The 15432-nt window shown below is 47.4% G+C and overlaps 1 protein-coding gene across 1 annotated transcript in view; it reads left to right on the top strand.

The window, feature by feature from the left end:
- MDN1 (midasin AAA ATPase 1) overlaps positions 1-15432 on the top strand; it is a 2002810-nt gene that overhangs the window by 608380 nt on the left and 1378998 nt on the right. Inside the window, exons 33-34 of the mRNA XM_085611158.1 lie at positions 6592-6721; positions 7746-8000. Of these exons, the coding sequence (XP_085467284.1) occupies positions 6592-6721; positions 7746-8000 (385 nt within the window). The remainder of the gene's footprint in view (positions 1-6591; positions 6722-7745; positions 8001-15432) is intronic.

Consider the following 15432-nt stretch of genomic DNA (forward strand, 5'->3'; position numbering starts at 1 on the left):
AGAACAAAAAGAAAGTGAATATTTTCCGTAGTAATGTCACTATAATGCTTAATCGTTGTTGTGACCTCCCTGCAGTGAATAACTGGATTCCTTTCCAGTTGTTCAGGATCAGGCTTCTTATGTGTAAGGAAACCGGCTTTTTGCAGGTTTACCCCTAATATTTTGCCCTTATTTTGGCCAGTAGGTACTGGTGTATTGGTCTGAAATGCCCTGAACCCTGCTAAACAGGGCTTAGTGCATGTGCTCTGACTCTTAAAATGGTGTATGTTTAATGTGGTTGTCCCCAATTGGCATAACCCGACTTACTTGTAAGTCCCTAGTATATGGTACTGGAGTACCCTAGGGCCTGTAGGTTGAAGTGTCTCATCGACTGCAGCACTAGTTGTGCCCCCACGAGTACAAGGTAAAACATGTCTCCCAGTCTGCCATTGCAGACTGGAAGCGCAGTTTGAAACTGGTAACTGGACATTGCCATTTAAAGTAACAGCAAAGCCCAAACCTCTCTTTTTTTAATATATGTACGTCCCCTCATGACAGGCCTAATGAGCCCTAAGGCAGGGGCTGTATGTTAAAAAGTGGAACCTGTACTTTTACATGTTCCAGCAGTAAAAACACTATATTGTCATCTTTACTGTGGAAAGGGTAGTAGCCCTATTAGCAAGTACAGTGTTACAGGCTAGCACCGCAGCCCTGCTAATCTCTGAATAGGTCTACTGAGGTTGGTACTGTTTGGCATTAAAAGAATCAGTGCATTAAATCCGATTTAATGGTTGAATCAAATTTGTCACTGATGGGCAAAGTGCAACTTTAGGAGTTGCCACTTTAGAAGCCCAAGGTTTCCAGTGCCCGTTTACTGATGTATGTGTGACTTGTTCTGCAGACAACTTTCTGCACAATAGGGGCCTGAATGGGAGAGAGAGGTGTTACCCCCCTCCTGCAGGAAACCACACCGGTATTAGCCCAAAAGCCAAGCTTCAAAGGAGATGCCGCCTTTGAAGTGCAAATGGGTAACACTTGGGAGAGGGTCTGCACTATTGTGTAGGCAGACAGGCTGGCACTGGGGATAGGCAAGAAGCCAGTTACCAAACCGTTTTTCCCAGGGTCGTTTATCCCCTTGGGAGCTACACCTCTGGGTGTGTCAGCTAAGGATCTCTGAGTGTTGAGAGAGGGGTCTCACCATGTTGTAAGTAGGCAGAATGGTGCATCCTTGGATAGCCAGATACCACACTTCTCAGGAAGTGGTCATCAGGAGGGAGGGAACCTGATAGCACATTGGCTATCAACCGCATCTTACCCTGAGGATGTTTTCTAAAGATAAATAGGACACCCCTGGCACGCAGTATTCAGATGTTTACTGACTTGTAAGAAGGACTATAAAAGGACTGCCCTGCTACACAGAGGGAATAGCAATGAGAGGCTGCACAGTCTAGGACTTAAACTGCTGCACCTGGTGGCTAGAGAAGAGAAGGACTGGGTCTGTCATGTCCTTCTCAAGGAGAAGCCATCTGAAGAGCCCAGTCAAGCCAAGAGATCTCCACAGGCCAGCTGACTGGCCTCCTGTTCGCAGCACAGGGACACAATAGCTAAAAAAAGCCTGCTGGGGCGAGTTGGTAGCTGAAAGTCTTCAGGTTGCTACCTCTGCCACCATGCAGACCCGAGGCCCAAAACCTGATGCACAGAATTGCACCCAAGGCCGCTGAGCCAGGGAGTGCTGTCGGAAACTTGCTGAGGCTCTCAGGAAGGTGTGTTATTGACTCAGTAAGTATTGGCCTGTGACTGCAACAAGTAGAGACTGGACTTCAAATAGACCATTGAGGACCTCCTGGGGCATCAACCCTTCAACCAGTACTCCTTCACCCTTTTAGTGGATTGAATAATCCCTGTAGGGTTTACAGCATCCTTAAAGCATCTTCAGCATCAGTCATCCCTTTAATTAGGATCACTCATTAGGGAGCCATTGCTAAGCAGATAAAGTGCCTGTAACTGCTGAAGAACTGCTTTTTCTGTGAAGGTAACTCTTCTAGAGGACCTTGCTAGTACCCTTGACTAGCTCCTGCCAGAGTTGGTCACCCCAAGTACTTCTGACCGACTCTATTGACACTTAACCAAGTTTTCCTTGAAAACGTTTCGGAGTGTCCAGTTCGTTGACTTTTCCAGGGCGTGTTGGCCTGTTGAGTGAAATTACTTTGCTTTAGTATTGCTTGTAAAATCTAGATCTCCGGAACCCTCCAGTGGGTCTTTTTCATTCTAGTGTCTAAATTCTTATAAAAATACAGTCTATTTTTCTAAACTGGTGTCGGATTTCTTGAGTGTAGTGTCAATTTTATTCTGCAGTTGTGTTTGTGCTGTTTAAATGCTTTACACTTGTTCCACTGTGTTAGCTGTGCTTTGCAGTGTCACAGACACCAAGGACTGAGTTGAGCATTTTACAGACTAAACCCACTGGGCCTACAAGGGGTTGGTAAGAGTATTACACTGTAAGGTAGCACCATATAATACATCCCTTTTCCTCACAGTAGTACTCTGCATAAATATTTGCTACACATTGTCCAAGAAGCAAACCGAGCCAAAGCTGCGACCACGGTTAGCTCGCGGATTTCTGGTCCTGGGCATGTTTGTCTTCAACATGGGTTTCCTTACACATGTTTACGGAGCACTACTGCCTGCACACTGAAGTCCGTCGGGCAGGCATTTTGCCTGTTTGGTCAATCAGGACTTTCTGGTCTAAATTGGGTGCGCAGACCCGCCTCCGGAGAGGTGTTGTTTGGGTACCTATTCTAAGGTAAGGAATCTACAGCTAGAAATTTCATTCAGATGAACAAGTTACTTCCCTTCTGTAAGGCTTTATCTGGTAGAGATTCAATCTAGCCGCAGATTAGGTACCGACCCTCCAATCCTCCCCACACTGCTGCTTGATTAAAGGAGGAGGGTTTCCCCTTGAAAAGGGCCCTAGAAATTCACACAATTGCTCAGTATTTATTGTGGCGCCGCACTCCTGGCTTGGAACATCGCGAAAATGAACTGATGTTAGCGTGCCGAGATGGTGCCTATATATGTACTGCTACCCTAGAAGGTTGCCTTCCTTGAAGCCATAACATCACTTAGAAGTATCTTTTAACTACAGACCCTCACACTACAGCAACCTTTCTTCTAGGTTCACAATGGCAGAGTGGTTATTAGAACCAATCCTAAATTCCTACCAAAGACTGTCTCCCTATTCCACCTTGTACGGAAATGCTTCTTTTAGTATGGTCACCCCCAAAGGTTTGGACTGAGTCTTCTGTTTTTTCAACTTGGAGTTCACTGAGGCCTGCCAACCAAACCTCAATGCTTGTGCCCTTTCCTTATAAAGTGTATGTTTGATTAACTTATGTCTTATTGGCATACGCTAACATACTCGTAAGTACCTAGTATATGGTACCTGGAACCTGTAAGTTAGAGGGTCACCCCAGGGACTGCATCACTGATTGTGCCACCTTAGGTGTGACAAAGGTAAAAACATGGCTCGCAGTCTGCCACTGCAGTTGCCCAACGGCTAACTCAACTTTGCCATTTAAAGCAAGGGCAAGTTTTCCCTTTTTAATGCATGCAAGTCACCCCTAATGTAGGCATACATATCGAGCCCTATGGCAGGGTTCTGTGTATCAAGGAGTGGAACATGTACTTTTACATGTTACAGCTATAAAAGTCTTCAATTGTCATTTTTACTGTTGAAAATGCTAGTAGTCTCATTGTCAAGTGCAGAGTTATAGGCTGACAACTCCGCTTCTGACAGGGACTACGAAAGTTGATGCTGTAAGGTGTCAACTTGTTACTTTAACCCGAACTTTGATGCCCAAGTCGAAATTAATGTAACTTTTTGCAGTGTGCAACTTTTTCAAAGTTGGCACTTTGTTGCCCAAAGTCTCCTCTGCCTGTTTATGGTTGCGCATGGGGTCTGTCCCTGAGACCGCATTTTGACCTCCTTAGGAGTCGTGTATATGACTCTCAGGAAAGGACTCAATGCTACATCTTCCTGTCAAGAAGCCACCTGAGTGGTGGCTGAAAAGGTGAGCTTCAAAGAAGCTTGGAAAGGTAAATGGGAAACACTTACGAGAGGGACTGCTCTATTGTTTAGGCTGACAGGCCAGCACTGTGGACAGAGAGAGGAAACCAGTTGCTACATTGGTGTTTGAAGGGGTGTGTAGTCCCTTTGGTAGCCACACCTGTGGGTTGGGCTAGGGAGCTGTAAACGCCGAGAGAGGGGTTCTGCCATCTTCAGAGTGGGCAGAATGGAGAATGCTGGTCTAGACCGATTCCGCACTCCCCATGAAGTGGTCACCAGGAGGGAGGGAACCTGGTAGCCCTTTGGCTACTGACTGCGTTCTACCCTGAGGGCTTTTTCTGGGCATAAAAGAGGCACCCCAGGCTCCTAGAACTCTGATCTCATTGGACTGGAGAAAAGGACTGAGGAAAGACTGCCCCTCTGCACCTGCTGAACCTAGTGGCTAGCAAAGGAGAATGGACTCTGTTTGCTATGTTCTGCTTTTGGAGAATTAGACTCCTGATCCCAGATGAAACCAGATTATCCAAGGTTCAGTTGATTGATCTCCTGTTTGCAACAGAGGGCCATAACAGCTGAAGAAGCCTGCTGGGGCGAGTTGATAGCCCTGATCTTCAGATCGCCGCTCCGTAAAGCACCTGGGACCAGGTCCTGACGCTCAAACGTTGCCCCCGATTCTGATGGACCCAGGAGAGTGCAGCTTGGCTGCCCAGAAGGTAAGTTATCAGCCAAGGAAAAATCCACTGTGACAGCAATACCACAGAAGAGTAGCCCAGTGGCTACTGTACTTCTATCAGACTCGAAAGGACCTTGAGGGACGTTGATCCCTAAGGCCAGGACTGCTTCACTAAGCCCGTGGACCAAGGAGTAGTTGCAGGTAGTTCCTCGTCGTCCGCCTCACATTCACAGCATCCTTGAGCATCTTCATCATTTTGTGTCCCATGCATCAGGACCTCTTCTATAGGAGTGTATGGCAAGTGGATACAGTGCCTGGAGCTGACAGAAGACTCCTCCTTTACTCAAGGTAACTGTTTCTGAGGGCCTAGCTAATCCTCCTGACCGGCTGGCTCCCAGCTGCAGTGTGTCGCCTAAAGTAACTCAACATAACTATATTGATACTCACCCAGGTTTTTCTTGAGAAAGTTTCTTTGTCAAATTCGTTGAATTTGCCAATGCTTGTCTGTGGTTAAGTAACAAGTGCAAGTTTACTGTACCTAACATAACCTGTGTATTTGTAAAGCGCACGTTCACCCTTGGGTATCTTGGCGCTAAATAACAGATGTTTATTAAAATGCATAAAAAATATAATGTATTTTTATAAATTGGTGTTAGATTTCGTGGGTGTCTTGTGTATTTCCTCTTCAGTTGTTCTTGTGCTGTTTAAATGCTTTACACTTGTACCTTTGTGTAAGTCTGACTGTTCAGAGCCACACTTATCCAGGGTTGAGCTAAAGGTTTAACAAGCAAAACCTACTGGTCCTAAAAGGATTGTTAAGTGTATAACATGACGAGGTTGCACAACCACACCCGATAACACACCCCATTTCTCCACACACCTCAACTAAGCAATCTAGCTTCCAGTCTTCTTTCTGCGGCCTGACTCTGTACTTCACACACTTGAAATCAAGCTGCTCTCATGTATTATATAGATAATACCAAGTCCTTCCACAAGATGTACAGTTTTTTGTTGCCTTTTCACAACCTCATAAAGGTCATATCATTTCTAAGGAGATATCGCCAGATGGTTTCTTAAATGCATCTAAACCAGTTACCCTAAAGATAAATGAACCCTACCTTCTTACCCCAGGTCACACTAAACTCGCAAGCTGGGCAACACTATTGCTTTTCTTGTGAACATATCCATAGTGGAACACATGCGTCTAGCAAATTGTTCCTTACCCTGTGAGCATCTGTTCGTTGTATGTAGTGCTTTAGATTCACATGCGCCTACCTTCCTCATTGAAGCCATGGTTTTCTACAGATATCTTCAACGTTAAAAATTACATATACCCTACCCATGACCACTGTACTAATCTAATCACTACCCCATACATACTCTTACCCCCATACATACTCTTACCCATTGCACAAAAAGCGATCTAAAAATGAGGTTGTTGTCCATGAGTGTTCATGATTAGAGGAGGAGTCACCGCATATTTGTGACTTGAAAGAGATCTTTGAAGAAAAACAAATTGCAACAGTCTGAACCCAACACTAGGTGATAGGCGTATGCAGAGCATGTGAATCTACAACACTACATGCAGCTAATAGATGCTAACAGGGTAAGGGTAAGTAAACCCATGTCCAGCACAGATGTTTGCATTAGACTAACCCACAACAGGTAGAGGATATTGAACTGTAAAAGTTTGGTACTTTTTTTTTTATCTCCTGGTAATGGAGCGTTAAGTTCCTTTTTATGCTTGTGATGGTTTGCCAATTTCTATTTTGTCATCCTATTTGATCATCTTTTTCAGTAATTGTGACATACTTTATTTTCATACAAAGCTGCCTTCCTAATCAGTGCATGTGGTTTGGACTTTTCTCTGTAGCTGTCCCCAGCACTTCGCAACAGATTTACTGAAATCTGGTGTCCCCAAAGCAACAGTCGTGAAGATCTCATAGAAATTATCAAGCATAACCTACGGCCTGGACTGTCTCTGGATGGGATTGACCATAAAGGTAATATTTGTTCATTTGACCCAATCTAAGCTATTGTCCTTATTGGGTTGGAGGGAATGCCCCTTTCCCTTTAATGATTGGACAGACTCTTGCTCGTGGGTCACGCCTGTTATTCCAAAAAGATTGTTGTCTTTAATTTTGAAATGTTGGCTAAATAGGATATTGTGGTAGGTATATCACTGAGTTAGTAAATGTTCTCAAACCATCACCATTTAATATACCATATGTTTAACCTGCTACAACTTTTAGAAATTAGAATATATCCCGCACTACCAGAATTAAGCAAATGGATTTCATTTGGGTCCTCTTAGGTTTGTTTACTGCAGTCACTCAGATTCTATAACACAGCCTCCATATTTCTGGCTTTATTTGTGGTTAAGTTTCAGCTGTCAGTTTTCCGATTTGCTTATCCATGTAACAGAGTTGGGATGAAAGAATGTCATTGCTTATCCGTGTAACAGAGTTGGAATGAAAGAATATCATTGGGTCTTGTTTGAGCTGAAGAAATGTAAGTATTTGTAACATATTGAGTCACCAAATTCTAATGATTTGAAGTACTGCCCATTGTGGTAAACGTTGAAGCAAAACAAAAATATATTTTTAAATGGTTTGTTTAAAAAAAAAAAAAAAAAAAAAGCTGTGCCCATCAGTGTCCTTTTGGCCCCATTGTTTGAGTGTTTGTTACATTGGCTTAGCAACAAACAACTTATCTGTGAACTGGAGCAGTTTCTACACCTTGTAGGAGGAACATGGAGAAATAGTAAAGGAATTTTATTTATGTGCATAAAATTAATAGAGAATTTGTGATGCTGCTGTGTAATACTTTCTTTAACAAATATTAGAAAACATCTGAATGTGCTGCACATCAGACACATTGTTGCTATGATAAATCTGTGCCCAGCCATTCTTGTGGGTGCCTGCCAGTGGATAAGAATGTTCATAAACCTTTTCTTGTAAAATTGGATCTGCTGTTTGGAGATTACCACACAGTTAATTTGCTAATTTAGGAACACCTCTGTTTCAGGAGCGGACATAGCAGCGCTCATGATGGACTTCATTGAGTGGCTCATGAACCAGGAGTTTGGAAGACGATGCATTTTCAGTGTTCGAGATGTCTTGTCCTGGGTAAACTTTATGAATGTCATGATGGAAGATGATGAAGAGCCACATGAAAGTGCTGAGGAAATGGAGGTTGAGGAGCCAGATCATTCTCGGTTATCTCCTGTATCTTCCTTCGTTCATGCAGCATGCCTTGTATACATTGATGGACTAGGAGCAGGTTTGTTATGCATTATTCGAGGTGTTCATTGGAAGAAAGCACATTATGAGTTAAATACTTTTAATTATGTTGCCTTTTAAATGAATTTGTGATTTTCATTTGCAAATGGTATGAGTGTTTATTTAGGGACATAACTGAAAAGGTTGCTTTACTATTTAGATTTTTCTGATGAATACTTATATTTACAGATTTGTCGACTTTGGAATATGCCAGACGCCCAACTAAATGCGTAAAGTTTTCAATAGTTTTTTGTGCTGGTAGGTGGCACCGACTTCATTTCGTCATCAGGGGTGACACCATTTGAAGCGCTCCCACCATTGTGCCAAGCAGAAATTCAGACTAAGATAGAAATCCCCCCCCCCGCCCACCCACCCCCCCCCCCACCCAAAGTCACAGCCGTCTTCCTGGAAAAAAACAAAAAGAGATGACATGACTCCGTGCGATGCCATCTCTCCAAAGGTAAGATGCCACGACATTCGACCACTACACAGGACTCTTCTTCGGAACTGTAGCTTGAGGAACCTTCAATAGAAGATCTGACGCCTGCTACACTCTTGGATGAGGTGCACATCAGGAAACCACAACCACCTGCGACAATTAAACCGAGCCCGGTCAGTCATGCACTTAATTCTCCAGCGCCATAACATATCCAACGCCTTTTCTCAATACGATGCTCAATGTCTTTCAAGACCATGGTCCAGTCTGGAACTCCTTCTAGCCTCATGGTTCCCATCGGATATGCTTTTGGGTCACTGCCAACACCATATTCTTTGATTCCTTTCCTTCTTTCTCCTGTAACCCTTCCTCCAACTCTGAATCCGGTTTCAGCTCTTGCCTCAGTATTGGAGCACAACTGATGCAACACCCGCTCACTATGCCTGTGGGCTCTTTCCTCTCTGCACCAGACCAGCATTTGACTCCATCCGCCCAGCAATCAATGATACCACAATTTGACTCCACCGGCTCCGCAGCCAACAGCACCACAGCAAACTCTTCATGATCCAGCATATCATAGAAGAGCGGTGATACTACTTTGGAGACTCCGATCCATGTGTAGAGCCCTTCCATGATACAGATGACAAAGATGTGCATTCGCATTACAATGGAGAGACTCAAGTGTTCCGGAAACATCACTTGAGTGGGGTTTTTTTTTACTCCTCGATCGTTTACCACTGCCAGAAGTTACCTCTTACAATGCGGCAATAGGAAGACAACAGAGGCCCTAGACCATCAACTTGCCTCCAGTAAGACCACGGTAAACCTATTGATGGAGATATTGCACTCTACTGTCTTCTCTACAGAGCCATTATTGCCTTTTAATAAAGCTCTGACTGAGCCCATTCTGGCGTTGGGGAGAGGCGAGTGCAGCCTTTGCCTGGGCCATTTCCACGGCCGCTGGCATTTTGCACATGGGCGACCCCGCCTCCCCATTCCCTACGGACCATTTGCTTGAGGTTCTCCATCAGGGCTCTGGTGGACGGGAGCTGCTTCTTCCATTCGAGGCTTCGCTCCATAATTCTCTTCTGGGGGCGTCCTGCCATGGGGGATCCGGTGCCCCAGTCGCTCCTACACCGCCACCGTCCTGCTCCGCACGATCCAGTCTGCCTTTCTTTCCACCCTTCTACCCAGGGCCCTATTCTGCAGACTGCTTTTCCTTTCTTGCCTTTGGTGGTAGGGAGGCCCGGTGGTTGGATTCATGGGGGCGTAACATCTTCGCTTCCTCTAGTGCTGCTTTGCGAGCGCTCAACACGCTTTGTGTGTTGGCCAGGGCTACTTCCAGCTTGTGGGATTCCGTGGAGTCCCTTCTGTCTTGTGCCTCTCAAGAAGGTGTCTGCGGTAATCTGCGGTGCCATGTGATGGATGGCTGGGAGTTGGCCGCGTTTATTCTTCGTTCGGCCCTGGATGTTTCTGATGCTCTTGGATGCACTATGGCAAGTTCAGTAGCTCTCAGTCGCCATGCTTGGTTGAGGGATAGCGTTTTCCCCGAGCATGTTGGGGAGCGTCTGGTTGACCTTCCTTTTGTTGGGGTGCTTTTTTTTAACACCCATGTGGATGCAGCCATTCAGCGGCTCCTTGCGGGGCTCCGTCCTCCTCCCTCTCCGTAAACTTGGCTTGTCGGTCCTCTGCTGCTTTATGGGAGGCGTTATCCCACCTTTTTTCGGGGGTCTAGTGGTTCGGTTGGACCGTCTGTGTATTCTGTGTGGGTTGGCGTGCCTTCGGGGTCCTTAGGTTGGCCCTTTTGTACTGTTGGCCGCTGGTAGAGCCCCTTTAGCTTTTGTGGTTCTTTGGTTGTTGGTACACCCGTATATGTCCTCAGGTTTAGCCTTCTGTATTTTTTTTGTTTGGCTTATTGGCAAGCCGTCTGTGGTTCTATCTGCAGGTCCTTTATGTTCCTGTCCCCTGCTGCGGGATTTTTCCCTAAGCGGTGTACCTATGTTTTCTTGGGACGTATCATACCCTATGTGGGGTACTTGTAGCTATTGCATTGATCTGTCCTGCGCTGGGAAGGTATGGTCGCCCTTTTTCGGGTTCCCTGCCTTTCCTGGCATCACTGTATACCTCTGGTGCGGTTTCTTTTGTCTTGTCCGAGCGCAGCTTGCGCTGCTCCAGGTTCTGTCATTCTCCGTGTTTGCTACATCGCTCGACCAGTCTGGCATGCTGTCTACGGTGTCGTGTCGTGTTGAGGCGTTTCTGCCTTCCTGTCTGGCGTTTTGGCCTGGTCCTCTGTCTGGAGTTCCAGGGGGGCTAGGTTTCTCCTGGCTTTCCTGTGTTCTGGTTGACTGCTTGGTTCCGTCCTCCGTGTCTCTCCTCTTTCTCTTCTGGCTGGTCCCACTTCTCTTTGTGGGTTGGTGTGCGTCTATAGCACGATCCTCCTTTGTGGATTGTTCTGAATTTCCCTGGCCTCTGCCCTCGGCTTGTGCCTGGCTTGTTCTGGGTGCACTGCTCCATGGTACTGTCAGCTACTGGCTGCGCACGCCTGCTCGTTCTGGTCCACCGCCGTGGCCCTTAGTGTGTTCCCTTGTGCCCCTTCCTCTTGTTCTGCTGGGGCTTTGCGCACCTGTGCCTTTCTTCTTACGCCTGCGCTTCTTGGCTGTGGAGCCGTTCCTGCCTTGTCTGCTTCCTGCGGCTGATGCCTGTTCAGCTGTCCTCTATCACTGTGTGTTTCCTACGGCGGGCTCTGCCTCCGGTTCTACCTCCTCTCACTGGAGTTGGGGTGGTTCTTTTCCTCCTGGGCGCTCATTTGCGGCTGGCTGTCCCTACGAGGGTTTGTGGCAGTTGTACTTGGGGTCTCCTAGTCTTCCCTTCGCCTTGTTCTTGCTTACATCTGCTTGGTAGGGGCTGGGCCGCCCTTCTTGTCCCCGCGACACGTCCCCTGCTGGGGCCCTGTGTTTCTTCCTACTGGGGAGGTTCTCTCGTAGGCCCTCCTCCCCTCAGGGTATGGCTAGGGTATCTATTGTACGTTAAGGAATCTGCATGTAGTAGAGTCTATCAGATGTACAAGTTACTTACCTTCGGTAACGATGTATTTGGTAGAGACGATTCTAGCCGCAGATTCCTTCACGGCCCGCCCTTCCTCCCCGTTCTGCGAGGACCTTCAGTTTGGTTTTCTGCACTCGCCTCCCTCCGGGTGGCTTGTCTTCTGTGGGTGTCCGCTTTGCTTCCTCCCAGACAGGATGCTTCGTTCTGCTTGATTGTTCCACCCCTTCCCTTATAATACTTGGTCGGTTGGTTCATGTGTGCTTCTGCATCCCTACAACCTGGTTTTTTCTCCAGTGTAGGGGTCTACTTTTACTCTTCTCCCTTTTACTTGCTTTGGGTTTCTGACTCCTTTGCAGTCCTCTACGTTGTGTTTTTTTTTTTTTGCCTTTTCGCTCCTTTCAGGGGATACGGCCCTCCTTGATGGTGTCGTCTGGGGGTGAATTGCTGTCACTCCTCTGTTCCGGGCTTGTTGCCCTTCACTGTTGTGTATTGTGATTGCAGTCTGTCTCTCTGTGTCTCTCTGTGTCTCTCTCTGTCTCTCTGTCTCTCTGTCTCTCTGTCTCTCTGTCTCTCTGTCTCTCTGTCTCTCTGTCTCTCTGTCTCTCTGTCTCTCTGTCTCTCTCTCTGTCTGTCTCTGTCTCTCTCTCTGTCTGTCTCTCTCTGTCTCTCTGTGTCTCTGTCTCTCTGTCTCTCTGTCTCTCTGTCTCTCTGTCTCTCTGTCTCTCTGTCTCTCTGTCTCTCTGTCTCTCTGTCTGTCTCTGTCTCTCTGATGTCAGTGTGCCGGGGTGGGGCTTATGTGACCTTGCTGACATCACGCCCGCTGACGACGTCAGGGAGGAGTTGCGTGGTACCGCCCCCCGGCACGCAGAGATGCTGGTGCAAAGAAAATTTCCGCGTCCAGTCTCACGCCTGGGGATAATTCTACGTTAAGGAATCTGCGGCTAGAATAGTCTGTACCAGATACATAGTCACCGAAGGTAAGTAACTTGTACAATTGGCTGAGAAAGTCTATTCTCCTAGGACATGCTGTCCACTCTTAAAGACCTCCTGTGAAAAAGTGGCTTTGTATATACTGTTCCCAAATAGGTACAGGGTGTACAGAGTACACAGTCCCCAGAGGTTTGGCAGAGGCTAAAGTTAGATATAACCATACTCTCTAAAGTGGTAGCTTGGTCGAGCAGTAAGGCAGTATCAGAGAACAGTGTAAAGCATTTGTTGCACACACTCAGCCAGCAAATGGTCTCACACACTCAATAACTGAACTCTAGGCCAATGGTTTATATATAAAGAATATATGCTTGTTTTATTTTAGAACCAACAATAGGTATTAAAATATACTTTCTCAGAACGAGATGCTTTATATAAATACTTTAGCAATATGCTCTCCTGGGCCTGCAACAATGCACATCCTGGGCGAGGTGCTAAATCTCCTCCCCCAGGATGGGCAGGGGAAAGCTTCAAAGGAATGCCACCTCTGTGAGCTTCCCCAGGCCACTGCAACCCCTCACTCTGGCGGGAACCTGTGCCGGAAACCCCAAATAAGGACAGAGGATGTGCCAGCCTGCCAACCCCACCCCTCAGGTGGGGGAGGCGAGGTGAAGCACATCTCCGGGCTCTCGCCATCTTGAAGATGGGAAGCCCTACCCTATCAGGACTAGGCTACTGCCCCCCTCCCACAGGAGAGAGGCAGGATAGGGGGTGTACCCACCCCAGGACAGGGACCCATTGGTCCCTGCCCTTCACCTACCTGTAACGCCCCTAAATTTAGTATTTAGGGGCACCCTGAACCTTCCTTCCCCAGATTCCAGATTCCAAAATCCGAAGAAGAGCTAGAAGAACTGCCCTGCAGCTGCTAAGAACAGGAAGACACCAACTGCTTTGGCCCCAGCCCTACTGGCCTGTCGACCCTCGAACCTGCTCCTGCTCCAACCCGGCATCTCTTGTGGCCAGCAACCTCACAAACCCCGGAGGACCTGGCTACCCTTTGACTCTAAACCCCTGGGACTCCCATGAGTAGAGGCTCTACTCAAAATCTACTTCTAATCCCTGGCAGCAGCCCGGAACCGCGAACCAAGCACACTCTGCACCAGCCAAGCCTGGCCTGTCCCGGAGTGAACAAAGACCACGAGGACGACCCCACGGCGACTGTGACCCCGAGTCCGGAACCCAAGGACCTCCCTCGACACTCCTGAAGAAGCCTGCAGCCTCAGAACAAGGTGCCCCCCCAACCGCGATCAACAGAGGGTAAGATTTCCCGACACCAAAAGGCACCCCTGCACCCGGTGCCCCGCGGCCCTCTGTGCCCAATCCCGGGGCACCTACCTATCCTCCAACTACCCAACTTACCTCTCGAAGTGGTGGTGGCTCCTGAAGAATCCTCGTCCCCGAGCTTGCAATCTTTTTCTAAACCGGAGATTTCCCATTGAAATCAATTGAGCGCCCGAAGGCTCAAAAGCACCTTGCACCCAGCCGCCCGAGTGGCCCTGGCAGTGCAACCTCTACTCTAATCAACTTCCCCACTTGCCCTGAGTAAGTGACCAGGAGCCCAGCTCCCACAGCCGCGTGGCCTGCTAGCCACCAACCAAGGGCCCCCTGCCTCCCATAGGATAACATAGGACCTAACTCGCTCTGCACCCGGCTGCCCTTGTGCCGCTGAGGGTGTAACAACTGTACCTACCTGACTAGGAGACCCCGAGTCTATGCCCAGCACCTTAACTCTGCCAGTTGAGTACTTACCCAAAAGCCGATAACTCACTTTTCTTCCGTAGGGTAACATTGAGTGGTTCCACTTGGAAATTCTTCTAAGTGTCGAGTTTTGAAACTTTAAAATATTCATCTAAAATCAGCCGAATAACGAAAACGAATTTACTCACCTGCCATCAGGAGAGATCCCAGTGCTGAATCTTGGTGCCCAGCGCTGACCCTGCAAAGTAATTACAATCGTACTTACCGCTGACTTGATTTTCCTCCATAGGATAACATTGCCTGGTTTGTGCCAGAAATTCTTTCAACTGTTTACAAGAGATGCACCAGTGCTGGATCCAGGATCCAACATGGAGTTAGGAAAAGTAACGATAACCCTACTTACCTGCAATTTGAATTTCCTCCCATAGGATAACATTGGTGATTCTATGTGAAAATGTTTCTAAGTGTCAACTTTTAAAATACAATAATATTCCTTAAAAATCATAACTGTAACCAAAACGTTTTTACACAACTGTTTACAGGAGATGTCCCAGGACTTAATCTAGGATCCAGTCCTGTGGTAAGAAAAGTAACCCAAAAAGTAATCAATTGCATTTAACTAGAAATTCCCATTGAGCTCAATGTATAATTGTGTTTGAAATCGTGTTGCCTATTGCAACAACTGTATCTTTTGCATCTAAAAATCGGAAAGAAACACGTTAGTTAGATTCCTTACCTTAGAATATCCCCAGGCGTCAGGCTGGATCCGGAATTCTTTTTCGTCAGCAATACCCTTGGGCGTCGTCTGTGGCTCCGCGTCCGTCGTCGGCGTCATGATCGCCTGGATGATATCGGAGTACTTAGACGCCGCCCTCGCGCGCAGATGTCAGTTCTTCTTTTTTCCGCGCCAGTAAGCGCAGATCCGGGAAGAGCATGCCCTTTTAGTCACTTTTTGACTAAACTCTTTGAACTTATTTGATTCCTTTTTTGAGTCGACCTAGACTCCTGGTGCCGGTAGGGATGCCCGGGTTTAAGCCGTGCGACGCCAGTCCCCGCCTGATGTCGGTCACGGATCATCACCGCCGGTGTCTCTACTGCCTTGGGGCCAACCACGATGCCAAGTCGTGCCTCGACCGCCGGGCCTTGACCTCGAAGGGTAGGCGAGAGTGGTCCCGCAAGCTGCTCGAGATCCGGCAGTCGGCTCTGCGCCGTTTAAGGTCCCGGTCGAGGAGGAGGTCGAAGGACCGGTCGCGGAGCCGCAGCCATC

Source organism: Triturus cristatus, chromosome 6 (assembly GCF_964204655.1).
Source record: "Triturus cristatus chromosome 6, aTriCri1.1, whole genome shotgun sequence".
Lineage (NCBI taxonomy): Eukaryota > Metazoa > Chordata > Amphibia > Caudata > Salamandridae > Triturus > Triturus cristatus.